Source organism: Felis catus, chromosome D2, assembly GCF_018350175.1.
Source record: "Felis catus isolate Fca126 chromosome D2, F.catus_Fca126_mat1.0, whole genome shotgun sequence".
NCBI classification, from domain to species: Eukaryota; Metazoa; Chordata; class Mammalia; order Carnivora; family Felidae; genus Felis; species Felis catus.
This window is the reverse complement of record NC_058378.1, coordinates 46,579,293-46,604,085: the sequence shown is the minus strand read 5'-3', so window position 1 is coordinate 46,604,085 and position 24,793 is coordinate 46,579,293. Positions and strand designations below refer to the sequence as shown.

The 24,793-nt window shown below is 44.2% G+C and overlaps 1 protein-coding gene across 17 annotated transcripts in view; it reads right to left on the bottom strand.

The window, feature by feature from the left end:
* The window catches only part of WDFY4 (WDFY family member 4), a 292,757-nt gene that overhangs the window by 198,309 nt on the left and 69,655 nt on the right, over nt 1-24,793 (bottom strand). For all 17 annotated transcript variants that reach the window (XM_045040306.1, XM_045040307.1, XM_045040305.1 and 14 more), the window contains one exon: nt 14,933-15,026. In XM_045040306.1, the coding sequence (XP_044896241.1) occupies nt 14,933-15,026 (94 nt within the window). The remainder of the gene's footprint in view (nt 1-14,932; nt 15,027-24,793) is intronic.

Here is a 24,793-nt window from a genome sequence, read left to right as displayed (position 1 = left end):
CATAGAGGCTTAAAACAGGGACTGCGAGCCGGCCAGCAAGAGGCCGCATCTGCCCCAGAGACGCGGTGTCTGCCCCGCGTGATGTTTAAGCAGTTTCTGAATTAATTGCTAACATTTAAACAACCGGAAATTTCACATAAAAGTCCAGACACATGGCTCCTTTCGAAAGGTAGGAAGACCGGGGTCAGACAGGTTTGCAGTCCTGGACAGTGGCTGAGCCTCTGGAGGGTCCCACGCCCCCACAGCCTTCGCTCACAAAGCAGCCCTGTGTTTGAGGTCGTACCCCTGGCACAGAAAGTGCAGTGCCCCGGGGAGGCAGGCCCACAGGCAGTGCCCACGCAGACTGGCTGTGGCCGGACCAGGCCACGCTCAGCACCCACGCCAGCTCAAGTCGCCGCTCCTGCGCGAACTGCTCCCCGATGCCGGCCCTCAGCCCCTGATTGTCACTACCCCCCGCCCCCATGTGCCTTCCCACTGTCCTTCATCCATCTCTCAGACACGGATAGTGGTGCTCTTATCTTACCCTTACTACTTTTCCAGTCCCTTCAGTATCTTTATGTCCCTGAGGCCCGCAGAAGAGAGCGCATAGGGTCAGCTCAGTGAATATTTGAGCCAAATACATGGTTTCTGCACTCTTCCTTTCTTTTCTTCGTCAAAAAATAAACGCCTGAAATTCCCAGCCCTCTGTAGTGATGCAGACAGTCTGGGGTGGGGGTGGAGAGGGAGAAATTCCTCTACAAAAACTTTCGGGGCTGCCTACACTCTCTTTTACTGTTGTATACGATATTGTCTGAAGTGAGAGGGATACCAGTTAGAACGTAATGGAATTTTCCTGCAGTGGATGCTATGGGAGCCTCCCCCAGACCTCCTTTTCCAGATGAGTGTACCCATCATAGCCATGCCTTCTCTAGAGGGCTGCCCTTCCCCAACTGGGAGCTGCCCTGTCCAGGGGCAATGTGCCCCCCCGTATATGTTCACTCATGCATATATACTCAAAAGTGTATGCACACGTGGACACACAGGAGCATCCATGCATGTGTGTGTGCATGCATGCACATGTATATACATGCCCACAGAGCCATATATATGTTTGTGTACATGCATATGTGCACACGCTCACACGCATGCATGCAAACACACACACATCCACATACCACGTGCACATGCGTGCACACACACACACGCCAGACTACAGCCGTGAGGTCATGGCTTCTGCCTCGGTGGTGCAGTTCATGCCTGAAAGCCCCGCCCTGTGGGCTCAGGCTGATGCTGGACTTCAGCTAATCCTCACTCAGCTTCTTCCCCTGTATCATCCTGCTTCCTTCACTCCCCTTTCCTTGAATCCCTCCCTTGATGGATCTGATGTACCTGTGCCCCTGCCTTGGGCTCCACTTCTGAGGAACCCTACCTGAGGCCCTAGCATGCTTTATATATTGCACACCCTTGGCCGAGTTTTTGGTCTCAAGAAAGGGGATCTCTGACAACACAGATCATGTCTAGGTTAGTCCACCAGTGTAAAGCCGGGAGTAACCACAAAGGCACTAATTTGAATAATCTCTTTCTAACGATGACTGGCTTCTCCTCCCATCAAGTCACAGACCATCTGATATGTACACCCACTCCCCCAACCATGAAGGCTTTCTTGGAGTCCTTTGCCGCTTGCCCTTCTTCCCCCTCTGCCTCAAACAAGTATTAATGGTGTCTTCAACGTCAGGCTCTGGCTAAATTTCAAGATTAACAAAACACTGTCCCTGCTCTCAAGGGAATCATAGGCTACAGGCAAGACGGGTGAGGGGGACAGTCTGAGTACAGTAAGAAAAGGAGCTGTAGCAGAGGATTTACAGTGGCTGGGTGGGAGGGGTTCCCTGCAGCCCCTCGTGCATTTCGCGGAGCTCTTGGATCTAGAAGGGAATCTGAGCCTGGCATCTACTGTGGGGGCCACATTTTGCTCTGAGATGAGTATATTCCCTGGGTGTGCAGGATGTGCCAGGCTCTAGTCTAAGCATTCTGACCTGTAAAGATTATATAATCCCCGTGAACAACCCTATGATGGAGGTACTATTACTCTCCCCATTTTACAGATGAGGAAACTGAGCCCAGAGAAGTTCATTGTCCAGGCTGCATGGTAAGGCAGGGCCTGGCTTTGATCCCAGACCTCATGCTCAGGATCACCTCACTTCCCATCTCCTCCTCACGTGTGCAGAGATTTGGGAACACCCTGCCCACAGTGATCAAGACTATGTTTGTATCACTAAGGGACTGAAATTAATAAGATGGCACTCTTCCACAGGCTTCAGACACCGCTTAGTAGCATATATGTTTCAAGGATTAAACTGTATTTGGGACACATATTTACACTGTTAATCATCAGTTCTTAGATTTAAAAAAAAAAAATGAAGGGGTCACACAGCTCACCCTCTACCTTCCTCTCTTCCTTCCAGGAGCACATCACTAGAGCTCCTGCCACAGACTGATGGCATTTAGTGAAATTTCTGTCTTTACCCTATCTTCAGTAATACTTCCAACTTAAAATTTTAGGCCATTTTCATTTTAGTTTAAAATTTAAACTACATTAGAATGTTTTTTCAGGGGGATTGCTCCCAGGCAAGATTTTGTCACTCTGAAATGAAGTGTCATCCTGTTGCCAACATCACTGATGCCAAAGGAAGATCTCATCATTGGGGGAAGATGGTGTCTGTAATGGACTGGATGCCTGTGTCCCCAGAATCCATATGCTGAGCCCTAATTTCCAATGTGATGTATTTGGAGGTGGGGCCTTTGGGAAGTGATTAGGTCACGAGGGTGGAGCCCTCATGAATGGGATTAATGCTTTTATAAAAGGGACCCGGGAGAGCCTTCTTTTCCCTTGTGCCGTGTAAGGACACAGTAAGAACAGGGCCATCCATGAGGAAGTGGGCCCCCACCAGACACTGAATCTGCCAGCGCCGTGCTTTTGGACTTCCAGCTCCAGAACTATGAGAGAAATAAATTCTTGTTTATAAGCCACCCAGTCTATGGTATTTTCTTATAGCAGCCTGAATGGACTGAGACAACCCCTTCCCTGTCACTGCAGTATTAACACAGCCGGCGTAAACCGGTAGAGGCAATGTGTAGCCCAAAAGGGACCAGAGACCGAAGGGAGAAATGCCAAAACTCATTTGCGCTAAATAATTCCATCACTTTCACTTTGAGGAGCTCCTCCTCGTGGAAATCTGCCCAACCTCCTTAACTCCCTTCCCCAGACCTTTCCTCTGCAATTTTCAGTGTCTCTCCCTGCATCCCACAGGGTGTGCACCTCGGCCTTTCCTCTTCTCCGTTCCTCTCGGAACCAAAAGGGAGCCTCCACCCCCCCTTGCCTTGAAGTTTCCTTCTCCCAGAATCTGGATTATTTGGTATCTGTAGTCTTTTAACTTGGGGTGAAAGTTGGGGAGACAGTCCGTATGAAGCAAGATGTAAAAATACCTCACAGTGTATTATTAATAATAATTCTTATTAATAAGAATTAAAAATAAATGTCTACAATCTCCAGTTTTATTACCAGCACTTCACTTATTGCTTCAGGGACTTTTCGCTTTCTTTTGTTGTTGTTGTTTGCTTTTTTTCTTCTTTATCCACCAGAGAAAAGCTACTTAAAATCTAAATACGCAAAAAAAGGAAAAGCAGAAAGAAAGACAGAAAGAGAGAGAAGAAAGAAAGAAAGAAAGAAAGAAAGAAAGAAAGAAAGAAAGAAAGAAAGAAAGAAAGAAAGAAGGAAAGGAGGAAAGGAGAAGACACGGAAGTTTTCGAAAGGGAGAAATGCTGATCTTGTCTAATGATGCCACAAGTTTACTCCAAAATTGCTCAATACCCCATAATGGAGGAGGGAAAATTGATCGTCCTCATTATCACTGCAGCTCTGTCAATAACAATATTGCCTTGTTTTGAATAAAATGTGCTGGTTTTTTCAATGTTGGTTCCAGTAAAAATGGGGTTTTAGTGAAAATATGAGCAGTAGCAGGAAGCCAGTCTGGTTTCTCCCCCTCCAAATGGATTGATTTTCCTAACGCATATTATTTCCAATGGAGGCTAGGGGGTAGTGGTTCAATTAGGACTCCATGGTGGCTGCGCAGGGTCACCAGGCTGGCCGGCAGGCTGGACCCCCAAGGTAAATTATCACAGAGCAATTTGTGGGACAGCCTTTAGGAGTGTTTTACTTTATCCACTTAACAGTCAAGCCTTCAAGTCTACCCTTGTCTAGCTGTGGATGTTCACTCTTCTTCACCTCTCTCTCTCCCTTTCTCTCCTGGTCCAGATTAATAAGGTCCCAGAGCCCAAGGAGGGCTGGGTCCTGGTGGGGTGGGTTCCTCCGAGGCTTTGGGCACATCAGTCCATGGTGTATCCTGACGTAGACGTAAAAGCCATCAGATGACCACACGTGCTTCCCCCGGACACTTGAAAGAACAGGGAGTTCTACTGAACTACTCAAATTGGGATTGGTTGCTTATTCCAATTTGGTTGAAATGTTCTTTGATGATTTTGGAAAAGACATGATCTAATTTAAGTGACCTCAGCTCTTCAGAGACATCACAGGTAAGTAGGGCCCACAGATGGGTTTCATTTGACAAGCTGTTATCTTTGCTTACTTAGAATTAGTTCTTTCTGTATATGGGTATAAACTTTCCCTTTCGCCACAGCCTGATAGATTCATTTGTGGTGTCCACGTGACCCTATAGGTGTGGGAGTTTGTGGTCCTGGCTTATGTGTAAGAAGCCCAAGCACCACCAAAATCAGTAGAAACCATGTCTGAAGGCACTTTCATTGATCCACTTGAACAGATATGCAACTAAGACCTAAATGCATACGGGTGCCTGCTCCAAGCCTTCTGCTTCTTTCATAAATTACATGCATGTGATGGCTAATGCCACCTGGTAACAGAAGCCCAGGATCTTCTATTTATAAGGGATTTGTCTCTCTCCAACTTTACTGCATCCTCCCCTTTGGTACACCCCGTCTCCAGGCCTAGTATAGTCTCTTCCTTTGCCAAATGTGCACACCAGTTTCGACTGACGCCTGAAGCTGGGAATGCCCTTTGTACCCCCATCCCTTTGCCGAGTTCCTAGTTATCATTCAAGAGACAATTCACACGTTCTCACATCTAAGAAATCTTTTCAGATTTTCCCAAACAGCACTGTCCATACCTCAATCCTATTACTACACTCTGGGGTGCCTGGGTGCCTCAGTCAGTTAAGCGTACAACTTCAGCTCAGGTCATGATCTCGCAGTCTGTGGGTTCGAGTCCCCGCATGGGGCTCTGTGCTGGCAGCCCGGAGCCTGGAGCCTGCTTCAGATTCTGTGTCTCCCTCCTCTCTCTGCCCCGTGCCCACTCACTCTTGTCTCTCTCTCTCTCTCAAAAATAAATTTAAATTTTTTAAATAAATAAATAATAAATAAATAAATGCTACACTCTGATGGCTCTCTCAGTAGACAGATGATAGATAGATCACTTTCTATCACTCCCAGTCTCCACCACACTGTGAACTACTGCCTGAGATAATGACCCTTCACCCTTGTTGCCCTAGCACCTGTCTCTGCATCAACTGCAATAGCTTCCCAGTTAGTACAAGCACAAGGGCTCAAGGTGTTCTAGAAAACAGGAGGTGCACCTAACCCAGAGGGCTAAGAGTGGTCAGAAAAGATGATGTGCCAGCTAAGCGTTGAAAGACAATGAAGACAGAGCCAGGCTAGCAGGGAAAATGGTCTTTCTGGGAGAGGCAACAGCATGTGCAAAAATCAAGGGGTGAAAGTGGACATGGCCTTTCAGGGAAAGGCTGGCAATCACAGCCAGTCGTCAGCCGGGCTGACTCATCCCCAGCATCCAATGCCCTCCCCCACGATGAGTCTGTGGTCAGCCGTGGGAACATCGCCAGGGAAACCAGCCTGTAAACATCCATCCAGGGGCTGCCTGCACAGCCTGGAACCTGAACCATCCGTGGAGAGTTGCCATCCCCTTGGACACACATGCCCTCACTGCATGAGAGCTAGATCAAGTGAGCAGTGGAGCCCAGTGCAGGGCTGCAGGAGGCCCAACACCACCCTCAGCCAGAACCCTTCCTGCTGACGGCCAGGCCTTCCCTGCAGGCTTCCTTCCCCCAGGAAGAGGAGGCATAAACTTACCCTGAGTGTCTCTGGTGCTTTAGCCAAAGTCAACTGTTGACATGACTTTGTTAAGAGATATTGTTAAAGCAGATTTTTTGTTGTTGCTAACAGATTACCATCCACGATCGTCTGGAGGAGATTCCCGGAACAAGGCTGTGGAGTACACAGTCTTTTGTAGAGATGAGGGATTTATTCACAAGCAAACTGTGGCCCAAGGCCTGGCGTGTTGTTTCTGACCTTCCAGACAGACATTCGCCTCCATCACCTTTTAGGCACAGGGCAAGAAAATCTACCCACAGCTAGGTTCTCATGCTGATTTGACACTGACTAATGAGTGAACTTGGGCTAGCTCCTTATTTTCCCTAGGCCTCAGTTCCTTAGCTTTAAAATGAGAGTAATGAAAATATGTGCCACCCTAGTATGTTGTTGTGGGAGCCAATAGAAACACTTTCTGTGAAAGTGCTTTTTCTTATAGGATGCAGGTGTTTTCAGGATACTAACCCTTCTTGGTTGTGGTCTTCTCCTCTAATGGCGGTAGGATTCCTTCCAACCAAGTGTCTGGCTTTCAAGGCCACTGTGAATTGTACCAGCTCACTCTAAGAGCAAGAGTATACACCTACCATGTTCGCAGGCTCCATGGCTAGTGATGAGAGCTAACGTCACTGCCCACTCACTATTTGAAGGCTCACCCTTCTAAGTGCTTTCATGTACTGGCTCATTTAATTCTCAAACGCCATGAGCTAGTTGCTATTATTACCCCATCTTACAGATGAGAGAACTGAGGCCAGAGAGATTATAGCTTGCTGAGATTACATGGGGGAGGCACAGGAATCCAAACCAGAAGTTCAGCTCTAGAGGCCACTTTATCACCGTAATCGCTGCCTCTCAGGCCCCCAGGTATTGAAGCTTGCAGAGCACTGGCTAGCTCTGGGTTTTCGAGGCAAAACCGATCGACACTGGCGACTCTATGGGTTGGGCAGTGGGTACCTATCCCATCCTGTCTTAGGCCAACCTCTCAAAACTTACAGGAAAAACTAAGTGCTCATGGCTCTGCTCCACATGGGGATCATCTGAATTTAGTAAGTGGTACACAGTAATTTGACCATTTCTGCCATCTTGAGAAGCCAGGTGGGAGTCTCACATATATGTAACTCACAAACAGCCACATTTCTGAGCCACTTGGAATCCCCAGGGCAGATTAGCTCATTACCTCCACAGCTGCCCAGCCAGTCTGGGCAAGTTTGTCCTTTTATTAAGCACAAATAATTGGCTGCTTGACTAACTGATCTTTGTGTGTGCATTCTACTGTTCTACCAACAATTGACCGACAAGTATCTGCCCAGGTCTCATTTCCCCAATGTCTTTCTCTCTCAGCTACCCACCCGGAGATCTGTTCACTATTCCTTGCATGACTAAGGAGGTTTTTCGGATCCCTTGCCATCCTGGCTTCTCACCTCTGGACAAACAGAGGTGCAGCATGTTAAGGGGTCATGGGACTACCACCTCCCTCAAATTGGGCACTATAGTTCTATAAATATAGCAAGAAGTAGAATTCACCATAGCAGTATCCTCACTCACTTGGGACGATTACTGACCTTGCACCAAACCCCCTAGGACTCTCTCACGTATTCTGTTCCTTCCCCACGCAGTGGATATGTGCATTCAGACATGAGCACAGGCCTGATCATCTCTGCTGAATTTTGAGTCAATGGGGTTCTGATCCGTTACTCAGGCTGGTAGAAACCTTCACAGCCCCATTTCGTCATCCAGTGGGTAACTCCTCCTCCCAGTTTTATGCTATCTGCCATTTGAGCTTCACCCAGGTCAGACCAAATGCAAAACAGGCAGAAGAGAAAACTCAGCCTTTTGATTCCTAAGTAGACTGTAACATGTAGTTCAACATCAATTCTCTGTTATTAATTTCACAATAGTAAAATGCCAGTTGGAAATATACCGAAAATGCATTATCTTCCATTTACTCTTTCCAAATTTCTTGCATGCCATGACTCAGAATCCTAGGAATACAGACTGCCAAAGCTAGAAGGGAAGGGTGTGGGGGTACAATGGAGCCAGTGTCTGATGAGCAGATACTTTGTGCCAAGTACTATGCTAAGTACTTTACAACTACACTCTCCACTACTTTTCCCAATGGGGAAATATTATAAGGGGACACTGAGACTTGAAGATACATCAGTTTCCTATGGTCACATAGCTAATGAGTGTCAGAACTGGCACTCCACCCAGGTCTTACTCCAAAGCCTATGATTTTAACAGTGCCATGCATTCATCATAAGGAAGGGAATTTAAATCTCTTAAGGGTACTCAACTGATGGTGTATAAAAGTGTTTTATTTGGTAGGCACAGTTTGGCTTTCCTCCTGTTTTATTGCCCCTTAGTTAAGTGGAAGTGCCTTTAGGCAAGACAAGAACCCTTCCCTAGAGCCACAGGCCTCAACACTTCCTATTATGTATACCTACTCATTTCCTTTACCTCCCTCGTCCCAAGACATTGAGTTTGCAACCCCTGTGATCTAGGCCAGATCTGAGTAGCTGAAACTGAGATGTGGAGACAGGAAGTAGCCTACATGAGTCGTGGAACTAATGATGGTAGAAAGGACTAGAAGCGAGGTTACCTGACAATTGGGCCAGAGGTCTTCCCATCTAACTTTAACTTCTACTCCATCATTCTACATTCTTTGTGTCTTGCTTTTGATCCTCTTTGTCATTATGTGAGATTGTGTCTATTTGCTCTATTTAAGAGGTTCCCCTAAAAAGAAAACTGGATTTTGACCAGGATTGAGATTTTTCTCATTTAGAAACAATAGAAACCGGGGGCTTTGGGGGTTCAGTAGGAAAGAGCATAGGTTACCCAAAATTCAACATATTTGGAATTTCTGATGTGTCACAATTTAACAAAATGAGACTCCTACTTTACCCATTTCCTTGTTGGAGGAAATGGCTCTTTTAAAATAGCCTGCTCTTACACAACGCTACCCAGGGCTACTAATGCTGTCAATATTTTAGTTATTTGAAACCCATATGATTAGTTCAATGTGTTTGAAATGCAGGCTAATTCCAGAAAATGGCACGCTTTTCCAAATTAAGGTACAAAGAGTTGATAGACAAATGCAGCCCTGAGCCTGATCTTTTTTTCTGTCCCATCAGACTGCCCAGGACTTTTCCAGGGCGGTAGAATCTGGAACGCACCCAACAGTGACTTGCGGTACTGACTGACTGTAGACCACGGTCTCCCTAATACCCAGGTCTGATCATGTTGTTGCTTTCCAATAGCCTCCCATGGTTACCAAGTCCACGCAGGAAAGGCCACTCAGCACAGAGGCTGGAGGTCCAGGAGCTTGGCATCACAGACGTCTGCCACCTAGCAACCATGTTAAATCTGTCACTCAATTTCTACAAGTTTCAAGTCCTCATCGGCAAAGTGGGAACATTGATATCCACCTTGCAGGGGTCTTATAAAGATAAAATGCTTGTAGAGTTTCTGGCCACTAAAAGCAGTAGTTTCACCATTTAGCAAGTGCTTCCCATGCTGCGGTGTATGTTCTGCTCACTGTGCTGAGCGCTCACGCACTGCGTCATTTAATCGTCAACAATAATGCCACAAGGAAGATATTATTATCCCCCACGCTACAGCCAAGAAAGTTAAGGGTCACAGAGGTTAAGTCATTTCCCACAGCTCAGGGGCAGAGCTGAGATCTGAAACCCTGCTGTCTTCAAAGCTTGAAATCTACTCTCATACAGTAGGTGTTCACTAAAGAGTGTGGTGCAGGTGGTGATGATGATGGTGATGATGATGATGATGATGATGGATGGTAACCCAATACAATTCAATTCTGACACGGGGCTCGAACTCATGAAGGGTGAGATCATGACCTGAGCGGAAGTGGGTTGCTTAACCAACTGAGCCACCCAGGCGCCATTTCTTTAAAGCCTGGCTCCAGATTCCAGCCATATCCCCAGCTCTCTGTGGCTTTCCCTCCCCTCTGTCCCAAGGCCCGGTGGGCAAACCTTTGTTATAGTCATGAGAGTGTGGTCTTGCTGTCTTCTACACTCCTCTCCCTAGCCACCCTCGACTCAGAGTGTGAGCTCCCGTGACATTCATCTCTGAATCCCCAGCAGCATCTAGAAGGTGTGGGTAATTATTCACAGTCGCACGTACATCCCATTGGCTGCTCTGTCACAATCTGAGTTCCACCCCTGTGAAACTGGATCTGGCTTCCCACCCTCTGAGTTACACTTACGAGCACAAGCAAATGCCCCCCACTAGTCACTGAAGAAGGCAGTCCTGATGAAAGCAGAGTGATGCTGGGGACCAGAGAGCCCTTGCAGGACCGGTCAGAGTTCTGGCCCACAGCCACATCCCTACAACGAGACCCTTAAGGCTGCTGAGCATCTAGAAAGGGAAAACGTCGTCTTGCCAATTTGTTGCTTCTTCCTGAGGCCAACTCAGCCCCCAGAGAACTGAGCTGGACTCCATGTCTGCCTTGTGCTTAGGACAGCAACAGTCACAGCTGAATTCCCCCAGTCCAATTTTAACACTGGTGATGACACAGGAGGCCAAAAAAAAAAAAAAAAAAAAAAAAAAAAAAAAAACCCAACTGGATTATCTTTCCAAGAGCAGTTCATGGTGCTAACATTTTGGAGGGTCGGGGGAAAGACACCTCTTGGTTGTGAGCAAAACAATTTTCCTGCGGCCATGATTAGAAATAAATCAGGGGCGCCTGGGTGGCTCAGTTGGTTGAGCGTCCGACTTCGGCTCAGGTCATGATCTCGCAGTTTTGTGGGTTTGAGTCCTGCGTCGGGCTCTGTGCTGACAGCTCAGAGCCTGGAGCCTGCTTTGGATTCTCTGTCTCCTCCTCCCTCTGCCCCTCCCATGCTCATGCTTTGTCTCTCTCTGTTTCTCAATAATAAATAAACGTTAAGAAAAAAAATTAAAAAAAAAAAGAAATAAATCAGATACCCCATACGTGTAGTTATTTAAGCTATCACCCCTGAAATGATATCTGTGCCTTGGAAAGCCATCAGTTTCTCACCCGTGAGGTAGGAAGATCATCTGAGGAGGGTGGCTACACATGTAATGCTGGGAACAATCAGGCCCACCTAAAGGGAGAGGGGGATCTCACATTCCATCCTCTTAGTAACACTGCCATCTACTGCACTTTCCTGCACCAAAGATGCAGTCCTGCAGCCCTTTCTGTTCCGGCTTTTTCCTGTGTGGTCTCGTTTCTCATTTGATTTGCTCTTCTATTGATTGTTATGAGGTTTCCCACCCCCCCTTCCAGAAATTAATTACTGTAATTATTTAACTTTTAATAGCTGCTGATTTGGCATCTCCAGCAAATATTTGAGAAAACGTACTACTACATTTCATTTGCATGTTTGACACAGTGAGGGAGAATTAGACTTCTCCTTAAATTACTTATTGTGACTTGACTGGAGAAAAAGAATCCTAACAAATGGAGTTCTCATTTGCATACTTAATATGTCCGATTGCCATCACAGAGGAGTAGAGTCCCACTCCATGCACTAATGTGACAACTCACAGAGTGGATCTGAAACTCAGGTCCATCCACACAATTTCCATGCCCTAGGAGATGAGAGATAGGCCACTTTCTGTTCTGTCTCACGTCACGGGTCATCACTGTGGTGGAGTTTCGCACAACACATCCACCAGCAACCGCCTGACTGCTAAGGCCACTCATACCACTGGCTTGGTTGATCTCATTGCAAGCACATTGCATGGTTGGAAATATAGCTGAGGAAGCCAGACATCCTCACAATGAGGCTATTGCACCTGGAAAAATGTACGAGGCTAAGAATGCATGATCCTACATTCTGCCAAAGCTTCAAAGAATGAGAGACCCATTCATCAAGCACTTCTTGACTTGGGGCCTGGGAGTGAGTTCCAGACCTCTCCTCACCAGCCCCATGACCACAGAACTTTCTTGAGTCTCAAGCACTTGCAAAATGGGGAGATTCTAGAGTACTGGAATGAGCTGTTATGAATATTGATGAAATAACATGCCTAGCATAGAGATAGCCCCTGAGTGTCTATTAGTTTCCAAAATGCTCCAAAATGGCCTCCCAAAACGAGGCAGGGCAATCTTGAATGCCAAGGTAAAGAAAGCAAAGTCCCACACTTGAGACAACTAAGTGGTTAGACGACATTTAAAGAATTAAAGGACATTTTATTTAGGGGTCGAATATTTTTATCTACCAGTTAATGCTTAAGGCAAGTAGGTGCTGGTCTTAAAAGATAACCCCTAACAATTCCTTCTGTCCTATATATATGCATGCAACCCCTCACGTCAGTAAGGGAGGCATATGGCCCTTCCCACAGAGTCTAAGCTGAACCTATGACTCACTTTGACCAGTAGACCAATGCTGTGGAAGCCAGGCTGCCTTGTTCAAGGCCTAAGCCTTTGGAAGGGCAGGCAGCTTCTGCTCTTGTGCCTTTGGGGTCTCTGAGCTACTATGTGGCCGGTTGGAGGGTCCACTTGGAAGGACACAGGTAGAGGCCAGATGGAGAAGGCTCCATGGAGGAGAACCCAGGATCTTATGAGCAGCTCAAACCAAGGCCCCAGACATGTGACCCAGCCCGGGAACCCCCTGCCATCAGAACCAGCTTTGCGAGGCACGGGTTGCATGAGTAAAGAAGATATCTTAAATGGTCCATCCCACCGACTACCATGTGGCACAGAGAGGAGCTGTCCCCGCCGTGCCCGTCTAAATTCCTACCCCACACGTCCCATGAGAAGGAATGACATGGTTTGTTAACTCGGCAGTAGTTTGTTACACAGCAACAGATAACTAAAGAAACAATCAGACCCATCTTATCCCAGCCTGCTGCTTTTCCATAAATGTTGAAAAATATAAAGTGCCTTCCATTTCACTATGACATGTGTCTCTATTCATTGGTTTGATAATCATTTCATTGTCACTTCCCAGAAAAGGAATAAGAACGAGAACGATTCCAGTTACAAAGGGACATACAGCCATGGAAACAGGTCAGCCCCCTACTCTTTTTTTTTTAAGCCTGTATCAAATACTACAGAATTGCCTTAGTGAAAACAGTTCCCTTTCTTACACATCAAGGCTTTTGCTCCTGACTCTACTTCTCTCACTGACTTCGGAGGAGTTATAGTATTTGACCAGGTCATTGACATTTTCAGGCTGTGATTAATAACGCCCCAGTTGTCACTTCTTCCTAGAACATACCATTTCCTTTTTAAGTCCTGGACAAAGAAAAGCTGGGCCTGCAACCCTCGCCCCTCATTCTTCCCAAGGAAGCCACCGCTGTGCAGCGAACAGACCAGGAGACCTGTCGCCAGGTAGGACCACATTTAATACCAAGTCCACCAACGGGGAATCCTTCAAAGAGCTTTACGTTGTCTGAGTCTCTGTTTCCCCGCTGGTTAAAACAGACAATAATACTCCCGCTGAAACTGCTGTGAGGACAAATAAGCCGTGAAAGGGTCCAGCACCACGCCTGGTTGCTCCGTTCCACTCATTTCCTTCCATCTGCTGCTGAGCAAAGCGTGCATCCTCCGGGTCTTCCTCAACCCTTCCAGTTTCTTCCTCAGAATTTCTAAAGTATTTATCATACCAACGGAGTGAACTTATTCAAGAATTGTCTTGTTCTATTGCTCCATCCTTTCACTCTGCAATAGGGCCCTTCGTTCTTCCAGGACAGGAACTTGAGGGTTCCCTTTGACTTCCTCTTCCCACTCCCTGGACCCATTCATCTCGGGGCTCTGTGATTCGATGTCTCCTCTCTCTTCACACTTACCCAGACACCACCCTACCTGAGCCACCGCCAATGTGGAACTGCAGACATGGCCCGCTAACTTCTGTCCCCATTCCCAGGCCCTTCCTCACGCAACAACGAAAGAGATATTTCTGATACAAAAACTTGATAGAGTCATCGTCCACTCACTTGAGAGATGCTTCTTGCTGCCCTTGAGACAGAACTCCATACTTAAACAAGGCTCCAGTCTTCCTCTGCCTGTCACATCTGGCACGTTCCCCACTCTCCCCCTTTGCTCCCACTCCAGCCGCCTGCAGCAGACTCCTTCCTGCCTGGTTAATTGTTACTCAGCTTTCAGGGCTCGGCTTGAATGTCACCATCTAGGAGATGGCTTCCCTGACCTCCACCCCTTCCTCTAAATTAGATTGAATTAGGCCTTCCCCCATCTCCATTCCCATTATTCTTTCTCAGCATCCTGTTTTCCCCCTCATTATCACTTGTCATAATTGGTAATTGTATATTTATTTGGGAGCTTATTTATTTAGCCTGTCTGCACTGGTACCACTTCTTGGTCCCCATGATGGATGCAGGATCCACGGACAGGCTCCATCTTGTTAGCCTGGCCTGTCCTCCACAGAGCGCCAAGCCAGGATCACAGCCAACATCCACAGGATGGATGAATGGATGGGAGGCAAGGACTGCTGAGCCCCCCAAGGCCCAGCACCATCCTTAGCATCCAGGGCTTGCCTCATGAAGGTTGAATCATTTCAACTGGTTTTTGTTTGGCTGTTGTTTTTAGAAGGTCACTTTGCCAGAAGAAATGACCTGTTTTAAATGGCCTTGGAAGGCGGGGCAGAACTCAATCAAGGGTCGCAGACATACTGAATCTCCCCTGCGGAAGGTGCTTTGCAAGGGTGGCTCTGCTAATGCAGGGCACTGAGGGCAAAAGCAAAAAAGAAAACAGTCTGGCCGGAAGGAGCTTAAACGATCAGTCATGTGAAAAAGACAAAGATGTGTGTTCATCAACAAGTACCTGGGGGTGGTCTTCATGGTACAACCGAGGCAGCAGTCTCACCATGATGCACAGGACCCCGGGGTGTATGATCACAGCGTCCCCTTCATCCATCCTGCAGAGAGAAGGGAGAGCAGGGTATCAGTTTTGAGTTTTCCAGTGTCTTTTGCTTTTCACAAACCTTTCTGAATTTTTCTAAGACAGGCCATAATACACATCCTCAGTCTACCACTAATTATCTATATGACTTTGAAATAATTAGTCTGAGCTGAATTTTCCCCAACTAGACAGTGGAGCTCACAAACTGGAGCTCTTGCCTCAGAGAGACGTTAAATAATGCTTTTGTGCACCAGGGCGCTGTGGCTGGTTCACAGTTGATATTCAACGCAAGTTAGCTGCCTGTCCTTTCCCCTTCTTTCCAGGCATTGTAGGAGATGGAGCCGCTCTCGTTTTATGTTGAACGCACACATACAAGGGCTTCTGGATCCCTTCAAGATGGTGTAAGCATGCTCTACTCTGTCCTACCCACCGAATGCAACTCAAAACTCACATAGGACACACGAGCAGCTCTCTGATGGCTCTGAAACATAAATGGTAGCAGAGAGGGAAACCAAACCCAAAGCACCATGCAAGTGGCATTGAGTTTATTTCCTGGGGCTTCTCCCTCCAGCATTCTTTGGTATGGGCTCATAGGGAGTCTGAAAACTGAAATGGGCACCACGTGCAGACAAGGACAGAGCACCAAGAAAAGATCTCTGTTTCTGGTCTGAGGAGCAGGAAAGGAGGCCACTGCAAATCATAGAACACGGAGGAGAACCCCTGGGATTTTCTTTGCTAGATTTCTTCATTCTTTCTCAGCCAGCCTCCAGGCAACCCCACAGCAGTAGCAGTGGCCAGGCAGGTGCCTGAAATCCTGGGAGAAGACAATCCTCTCAAACCAAAATAACCATGGTTCCAAGAATATAGGCCAAATCCCCACTGCTGTTGTCTCTCTTTTTCCTTTCCTGCTTGGCCCCAGAAACAGATGCAGTCGTGAGAAGTATGTGAAATGACAGGGAAACTAAAGCTTCACATTCCTAGACAGAGGAGAAGGAAGGGGCCCCTGAGAGCCATAAAGTATTGGGGAGATGATGACGAGGAGGAGACTTAAGAACGTCAGATGATGTATCAACCTCTGGGCTCAACTCTGAGCTAGCTGTGCATGTGCAGATCTGACCCTAAACCACATTCCAAAGGCTTTGAGAACTGAACTCAAGGAGAAACTACCACCCTATACTGGCAACTTCATGGGCAAATAGAGAATAGATCAAATCGCACTGGCAAGTCTGTGAAACCAAACTAATACTGGAAGTTGTCCACAGAAGGTAGGTAAGAACTTGAAGACTGAACCTAACCTGGCTGGTTGCCTGCTAAAGCAAAATAATCAACATTCTCCAGAAGACATGAACAGGAGCTAGAGTTCACAACATTCGAAATGTCCCAGACACAATCTGAAATTACTCAGCATAGAACAAGTCAGAGAAATCTCAATATCTCACACAGAAAAAGATAATCAATAGATGATGAGAAGCTTGAGATGACATAGATGTTGGAATTATCAGACAAAACTTTAAATCAGCTGTTAGTAACCACACTGGTAAGAAATAAGGGTGAATACTATTGAAATGAATGAAAAGCTAGAAAGTCTCAGTAAAGAAACTGAAGCAGTAAAAAAAGAGTCAAATGGAAACTTAAGAGCTGAAAATACAATAATGAATTTAAAAATCTCACTAAATGAGAACAATAAAACAATAAGATGAAAGAGATAAGAGCCCATGAATTGAAAGACAGATCAACAGAAATTGCCCAATGTGAACAACAAAAAAAGAAGTTTTCTTTTTTCAACATAAGAAAGCCTCAAACTCATGTGTAATAATACTGAAGGATCTAACATCCTATGGTAGGAGTTCCAGAAGAATAGGAGAACGAGTGTAGTGTAAAAAAAAATTTTTCAGGGAAGTTTTAGCTGTTGTTTCTTTAAATCTGGTGAAATACATACCCTTAAAGATTTAAGCAGCTTAACAAAATCAACAAAGCAATATGTGCCCAGGAACATCACAGTCAATCTACTAAACTCTAAAGACAATTTAAAAAATCTTGAAAGCAGCCAGAGGAAAAAAAAAACACACTATATACAGGGGAACAACAATTTGAATGGCTGTGGATTTTCTCATGAGAAATCAGAAACTAAAGGAACAATAACTGTAAAGTGTTGAAAAGAAATACACATAATTCCATATCCAGGAAAATATCTTTCAGAAATAAAGACAAAAGAAATCGGGGCGCCTGGGTGGCGCAGTCGGTTAAGCGTCTGACTTCAGCCAGGTCACGATCTCACGGTCTGTGAGTTTGAGCCCCGCATCCGGCTCTGGGCTGATGGCTCAGAGCCTGGAGCCTGTTTCCGATTCTGTGTCTCCCTCTCTCTCTGCCCCTCCCCCGTTCATGCTCTGTCTCTCTCTGTCCCAAAAATAAATAAACGTTGAAAAAAAAATCTTTAAAAAAAAGAAATATGTTCCCAGATGGAGGAAAACAAAGAGAATTTTTTGTCATGAGATTTTCTCAAAAGATAATACTGGAAGTTTTTCAGATGGGAGGGAAATAGTAATAGAAAGAAACATGCTATTTCAGGAATCAAGAAAGACCAAGAGAAATGGTAAATAATTGGACAACCTTAATAGAGTATGTTTTTTCAGGGCGCCTGGGTAGCTCAGTCAGTTAAGCATCCCACTCTTGATTTTGGCTCAGGCCATAATCCCAGGGTCGTGGGATCAAGCCCCACTTTGGGGTCTGTGCTGACAGTGTGGTGCCTCCTTGGGATTCTCTTTCCCTCTCCCTCTACCCCTGCCCCTTCTTGTGTTCACTCTCTCTCTTTCTCTCTCTCTCTAAATAAATAAACATTTTTTTTAAATAGACTACATTTTTTTCTGAAGTTCTTAACATATGTATGATGGTTGAAAGAAAAATATTACTAGATGTAATACTATGAATATTACACCAAAAATAGCAGAGAGTAAAGGAACCTGCATAGAGGTAAACTTTCTGTATTCCATTTGAAGTAGCAAAATATTAATTCTAAGTAGGATGTTAAGTACGTGCATTGTAATCCCTAAGACAAGCACTAAAGAAAGAAGACAAAGAGAGATAGTAAAAAAATACTACAGATACATTTAAGCTGAATACTATAATATATTCAAATAATCCACAAAAAGTTAGGGAAAGAGAAACAGAGGAACAAAAAAGGGGGAACAAGGAGAAAACACATAACAAAATGGTAGACCTAAGTCCAACCGTATCAAAAATTACATGAAATAAAAATTGTCCACATACCCCAATTAATAGACACATATTGTCAGAATGGGGGAAAAAAACCCAAACTATATGCCACCCACTTGAAATATAATAATATAGACAGATTAAAAGAAAAAGACTAGAAAAAATTTAAACCATGCTAACACTGATCAAACGAAAGCTGGTGTGGCTCTACTAATCCTAGAAAAAAACAGGCTTCAGAGCAACGAAAATTACCAGGAATGAACAGGTTATGTTGCACAATCATTAAAGGCAGCACAGCACCCAAAACGTGTCGGCATTTCACAACAGAGCATCAAAATTCATAAAGAAAAACTAGTAGAAGTAGAAGGACAAACAGACAAATTCACAGTTATAGCTGGAGACTTCAACACTCTTCTTTCAGTAATTGCTAGGAAAAGTAGACAGAAAACAATCAAAAGTATAAAACTGAACAACACCATAAACAACCAATGTGATTGACTTAGGGAACATTCCACTCAACAACTTCAGAATACACCCTCTTTTCACATTCTGTGGAAACTTTGTCAAAAGAGACCATAGTCTAGGTCATAAAATAAACCTTAAACCATATCAAATAAGTATAGTCATACACAGTATGTTCTCTGATCGTGACAGAATTAAATTAAAAATGAATAATAGAAAGATAAATGATAATTTTCCATGTACTTGGGAACTAAACAACATATTTCTTATTAGTTGTGATAAAAAACAAATGACATAAAACTTACTATCTTAACCATTTTCAAGTGACCAGTTCAGTGGTATTCAGCACATTCATGCTGTAAACAACATAGTTCTAAATAGCTCATGGGTCAAAGACAAAGTTTCAAGAAAAGTTTTAAAATATTTTGAACTTAGGTGCCTGAGTGGCTCAGTCGGTTAAGCTTCAGACTTCAGCTCAGGTCATGATCTCATGGTCATGAGCTAGAGCCCTGCATCAGACTCCATGCTGGGAGTGGAGCCTGCTTAAGATTCTCTCTCCACATCCCCCCTCCTCTCTCTCTCTCTCTCTCTCTCTCTCTCTCACTCTCTCAGAAAATAAATAAGTAAATAAATAAATAAATTTTAAAATAAAATAACATGATCATACACAGAAAAAAGGATTTGACAAATTTGACATTTGTTCATGAAAAAAGTTATCAGTAAACTAGAAATAGAAGGAATTATCCATAACCTGATACTGGGCACCTAAAAGAAGAAGAAACCCAGAGCTGATATAATATTTGATGGCAAAAGATTGACTGAACACTTTCTCCCCAAGACTAAGAACAAATCAAGGATGTCTGCTGTCACTGGTCCTATTCAGTACTATGTTTGGAACAACAGATTGGAAAGGAAGACATAAAACCTCACTATTCCCAGACAATATGATTGTCTACACAGAAAATCCTAAGCAATGTATTAAAAAAACAAAAAAACTCTTAGAACTAATAAGTGAATTTAACAAGGTCTCAGGGGTCACAATTACATGTTAAAATTAATCATATTCCTATATACTAGAATTAAACAACTGGAAAACAAAACGTTAAAAATGTCACTTAAAATAAAGCTCAAAAAACGAATAAATACTTAGGTATAACTCTTTTTTTTTTAAGTGTGCTGGGGAGCTCTTTCTGCCCACAGGTCCTGTCCCCATGCTTTAATAAAATCACCTTTTTGCACCAAAGATGACTTCAAGAATTCTTTCTTGGCCATCGGCTCCAGACCCCATGAATCCCACTGTCACTCCAAAAACCTCATAAATTTGGACCACAGTGGCCAAAAAGCACCAGGAAGGTTCTAATTTTATAAGTACAAATAACCAAATTTAGATGAACTTTCTGAATTTGCCCCATAAAGTCATTCAAAACATATAGTATTGGAAAAGGAGGGGCCAACATGGTGGAGAAGTAGGAGGATCCAAAGTTCCCTCCTCTCTCAAACAAAGCAGTGTTAAAGTTAACGAACTTTGAACTCTGAGAGTCCAGGAGACAAAGAGACAGTCGCTTCCAGGGACCCACTGGGACAATCTGAGGGGCCTTAGGTGCGTGATTGCGAGCTGGGAGAGAGAAAACGAACGGAGGGGAGGGATCCCTTTCTGCGGAGAGAAAAGGAAAGAGAAAGCGCAGCTGGGGAAGCACAGGACTATATCTGGACAAGAGAAAAACCTTGGACCTGGATGGAGAAAGATCCAATCTCTAACTCCCGGGGCTTTCTCCAGACTGGAGTTGGCTGCTGGGATTGCGCACCTGGGGAGGAGAGGAGCCAGCCCCGGGTTCAGTGGCTAGGGCAGGGGTGCAGTCCCCAGTAGGAGAAAGCGATCCCTTCCCTGGAGAGCTGTGGGACAGGACAAAGCCTGCTCGCACCTGCCAGCAGGGGACCATATATCAGGCGGTGCAGAGCAGCATTTCCCCAGTTATCTGCCGGAGGAGGGAGTTTGAACCCCAGCCAAGCACCAGGCACTGGAGTGGGCAAGACAAACCACCTCGTTTGCACCCGCGGTACAGTGAGGACGGCTGGATCAGTGTGGTTTGGGATATCCGTCCGTGGAGGAGAGACTGGGGTGTCGCCATTTTTCTCCCCATCACCAACAAGGTGGGGCTTCAGGGATCCACGCAGGGCCTCAGGGATCTCAGGGATCGACGCAGGGCCCACAGTGGAGGCGGGGCCGCCTATGCCAAGCCACGCCCATCCGCGTCTGGGAACTGTGTATCTACTGGAGCGGAATAGATGCTGAGGAACCGGAAGGCCCCTCCTCCAGACCAGCGCTGCTGCATTGCCTGGTCTAATTCTTGGACAGTTCTTATTATATAGATATAGTCTTCCTTTTCTCCTTCTTATCTCTCCCTTCCTCTAGTCTGGTTACTCTGGTCTTTGGTCTGTTTAAGCAGACATATCTAATCCATTCTCTTGATCCACGTTTCACACCTCCTTCTTTATTCTTTCTCTCTCTCTGGATTAAGCCGTATAGTTTCTGTCGGATCAAGTTTTATTTTTTTATTTTTCCCCACCCCTGTCATTTCTTTCTTTGTATGGGATAAGGCCTCTTCCATCAGCATTGCCTCCACCCTGTTGTTTACTTGTAGCTGGGGTCTCTGGTTTTCTGTTTTTGAGGTTTGTTTGTTTGTGGGGTTGTGTGTTTTTGTTTTCTGTTTGTTTGTTTTCCTTTCCAGGGCTACTTCAACAAACAAATCAAAGCACACTTAGTGGAGGGTTCGAAACATCACTACGAGTAGGGAGATAAAGTAACCAATGTCACAACAACAGAGAGCAAGTAACACTCTCCAAAAAATACCTCCGGAAGGGCCAGGCTCTGGACCGTGTATGACTCCTCTTTAATATACTAGTGCTTGCAGGTGCAGGGCACATAACAAGCTTTTAAAACACATAAGGGACAGAAAGCTAGCCAAAATGATGAAACGGAAGAATTTTCCTCAAAAGAATTCCAGGAAGAAATGACAGCTAAAGAATTGCTCAAAACAGATACAAACAATATAACTGAACAAGAATTTAGAATAATAGTCATAAGATTAATCGCTGGACTTGAAAAAAAGCATAGAAGACAATAGAGAATCTATTGCTGCAGAGATCAAGGAACTAAAAAATAATCAAGATTAATTTAAAAATGCTGTAAATGAGGTGCAAAATGAACTAGAGGAGGTGACAGTGAGAACTGAAGAGGCAGTGGGGGAGAATAGGTGAAACAGAAGATAAAATTATGGAAAAAGATGAAGCAGAGAAAAAGAGAGATAAAAAAATTCTGGATCATGAGGGGAGAATTATAAAACTAAGTGATTCAATGAAACTAAACAATATCTATATCATAGGAGTTCCAGAAGAAGACAAGAAAAAGGGACTGAAGGTGTGCTTGAACAAATCATAGCTGAGAACTTCCCCAATCTGGGGAAGGAAACAGACATTGAAATCCAGAAGGCACAGAGAACTCCCTTCAGATGTAACCTGAATTAATCTTCTGCATGACATATCATAGTGAAACTGGCAAAATACAAAGATAAAGAGAATTCTGAAAGCAGCTAGGGATAAACGGGCCTGAACCTACAATGGTAGACACATAAGAGTCATAGCAGATCTATATACTGAAACTTGGCAGGCCAGAAGGGAGTGGCAGAGAATTTTCAATGTGATGAATAGGAAAAATATGCAGCCAAGAACCCTTTATCCAGCAATCCTGTCATTCAGAATAGAAGGAGAGATAAAAGTTTTCCTAAACAAACAAAACCTGAAGGAATTCATTACCGCTAAACCAGTCCTACAAGAGATCCTAAGGGGAACTCTGTGAGTGTTGCAAAGACCACAAAGGCAAGAGACATCACTAGAAGCAAATGTCTACAGATAGCACAACGAGTCTAAACCCGTATCTTTCAATAATAACACTGAATGTAAAGGGACTAAATGCTCCAATCAGAAGACGTAGGGTATCAGAATGGATAAAAACAAACAAACAAGACCCATCTATTTTCTGTCTACAAGAGACCCATTTTAGACCTGAGGACACCTTAAGATTGAAAGTGAGGGGTGGAGAACCAGCTATCATGTCACTGAGAGTCAAAAGAAAGCTGTAGTAGCCATACTTATATCAGACAAACTAGATTTTATAAAGACTGTAACAAGAGATAAAGAAGGACATTATATAATAATTATGGGGTCTATCCATCAGGAAGAGCTAGCAATTATAAATGTTTATGCATTTATATATGGGAGCACCCAAATATATAAAACAATTAATCACAAACATAAGCAACCTTATTGGTAAGAATGTGGTAATTGCTGGGGACTTTAATACTCCACTTACAACAATGGATAGATCATCTAGGCAGAAAATCAATAAATAAACACTGGCCTTGAATCATACACTGGACCAGATGGACTTGAGAGATATATTTAGAACTTTGCATCCGAAAGCAGCAGAATATACATTCTTCTCGAGTGCACATGGAACATTCTCCAAGATAGATCACATACTGGGTCACAAAACAGTCCTCAATAAATATAAAAGAATTGAGATCATACCATGCACACTTTCAGATCACAATGCTATGAAACTTGAAATCAATCACAGGAAAAAGTCTGGAAAACCTCCAAATGCATGCAGGTTAAAGAACATCCTACTATAGAATGAATGGGTCAACCAGACAATTAAAGAAGAAATTAAAAAATATATGGAAACAAATGAAAATGAAAATACAACAATCCAAACCCTTTGGGATGCAGCAAAGGCAGTCCTAAGAGGAAAATACATTGCAATCCAGGCTTATTTCAAGAAATAAGAAAAATCCCAAATACAAAATCTAACAGTACACCTAAAGTTCTAAAGGAACTAGAAACAGAACAACAAAGAAACCCCAAGCCCAGCAGAAGAGAAATAATAAAGATCAGAGCAGAAATAAAAAATACAGAATATAAAAAAAGAAATAGTAAAACAGATCAATGAAATTGAGTTGGTTTTTTGAAAAAATAAACAAAATTCCTGCACTGCAAAGGAAACATTCAACAAAACTAAAAGGCAACCGACACATTGGGAAAAGATATTTGCAAATGACATATCGGATAAAGGGCTAGTATCCAAAATCTATAAGGAACTTACCAAACTCCACACCTGAAAAACAAATAATCCAGTGAAGAAATGGGCAGAAGACACGAATAGACACTTTTCCAAAGAAGACATCCAGATGGCCAATAGGCTCATGAAAAGATACTCAACGTCACTCCTCATCAGGGAAATACAAATCAAAGCCACACTGAGATACCACCTCGCATCGGTCAGAGTGGCTAAAATGAACAAATCAGGAAACTACAGATGCTAGCGAGGATGTGGAGAAACAGGAACCCTCTAGCACTGTTGGTGGGAATGCAAACTGGTGCAGCCACTCTGGAAAACAGTGTGGAGGTTCCTCAAAAAGTTAAAAATAGAACTACCCTACGACCCAGCAATAACATTACTAGGAATTTACCCAAGGGATACAGGAGTACTGATGCATAGGGGCACGTGTACCCCAATGTTTACAGCAGCACTTTTAACAATAGCCAAATCATCAAAGAGCCTAAATGTCCATCAACTGATGAGTGGATAAAGAAGATGTGATTTATATACACAATGGAATACTACTGGGCAATGAGAAAAAATGAAATCATGCCATTTGCCACAACGTGAATGGAACTGGAAGGTATTATGCTGAGTGAAATAAGTCAGTCAGAGAAAGACAGATAACATATGTTTTCACTCATATGTGGATCTTGAGAAGTTTAACAGAAGGCCATGGTGGAAGAGACGGGGAAAAAATAGTTAGAAACCACAAGAGACTCTTAAGTACAGAGAACATACTGAGCGTGGATGGGGAGCGGGGGAGAGGGGAAAAGAGGTGATGGGCATTAAAGAGGGTACTTGTTGGGATGTGCACTAGGTGTTGTATGTAAGCCTATTTGACAATAAATTCTATTTATAAAATAAAAAATAATAAAGTGTGCTGGTTCTGTATGCTAGTTACCACAGAATTTATTAAGAAGGAAGGAAGGAAGGAAGGAAGGAAGGAA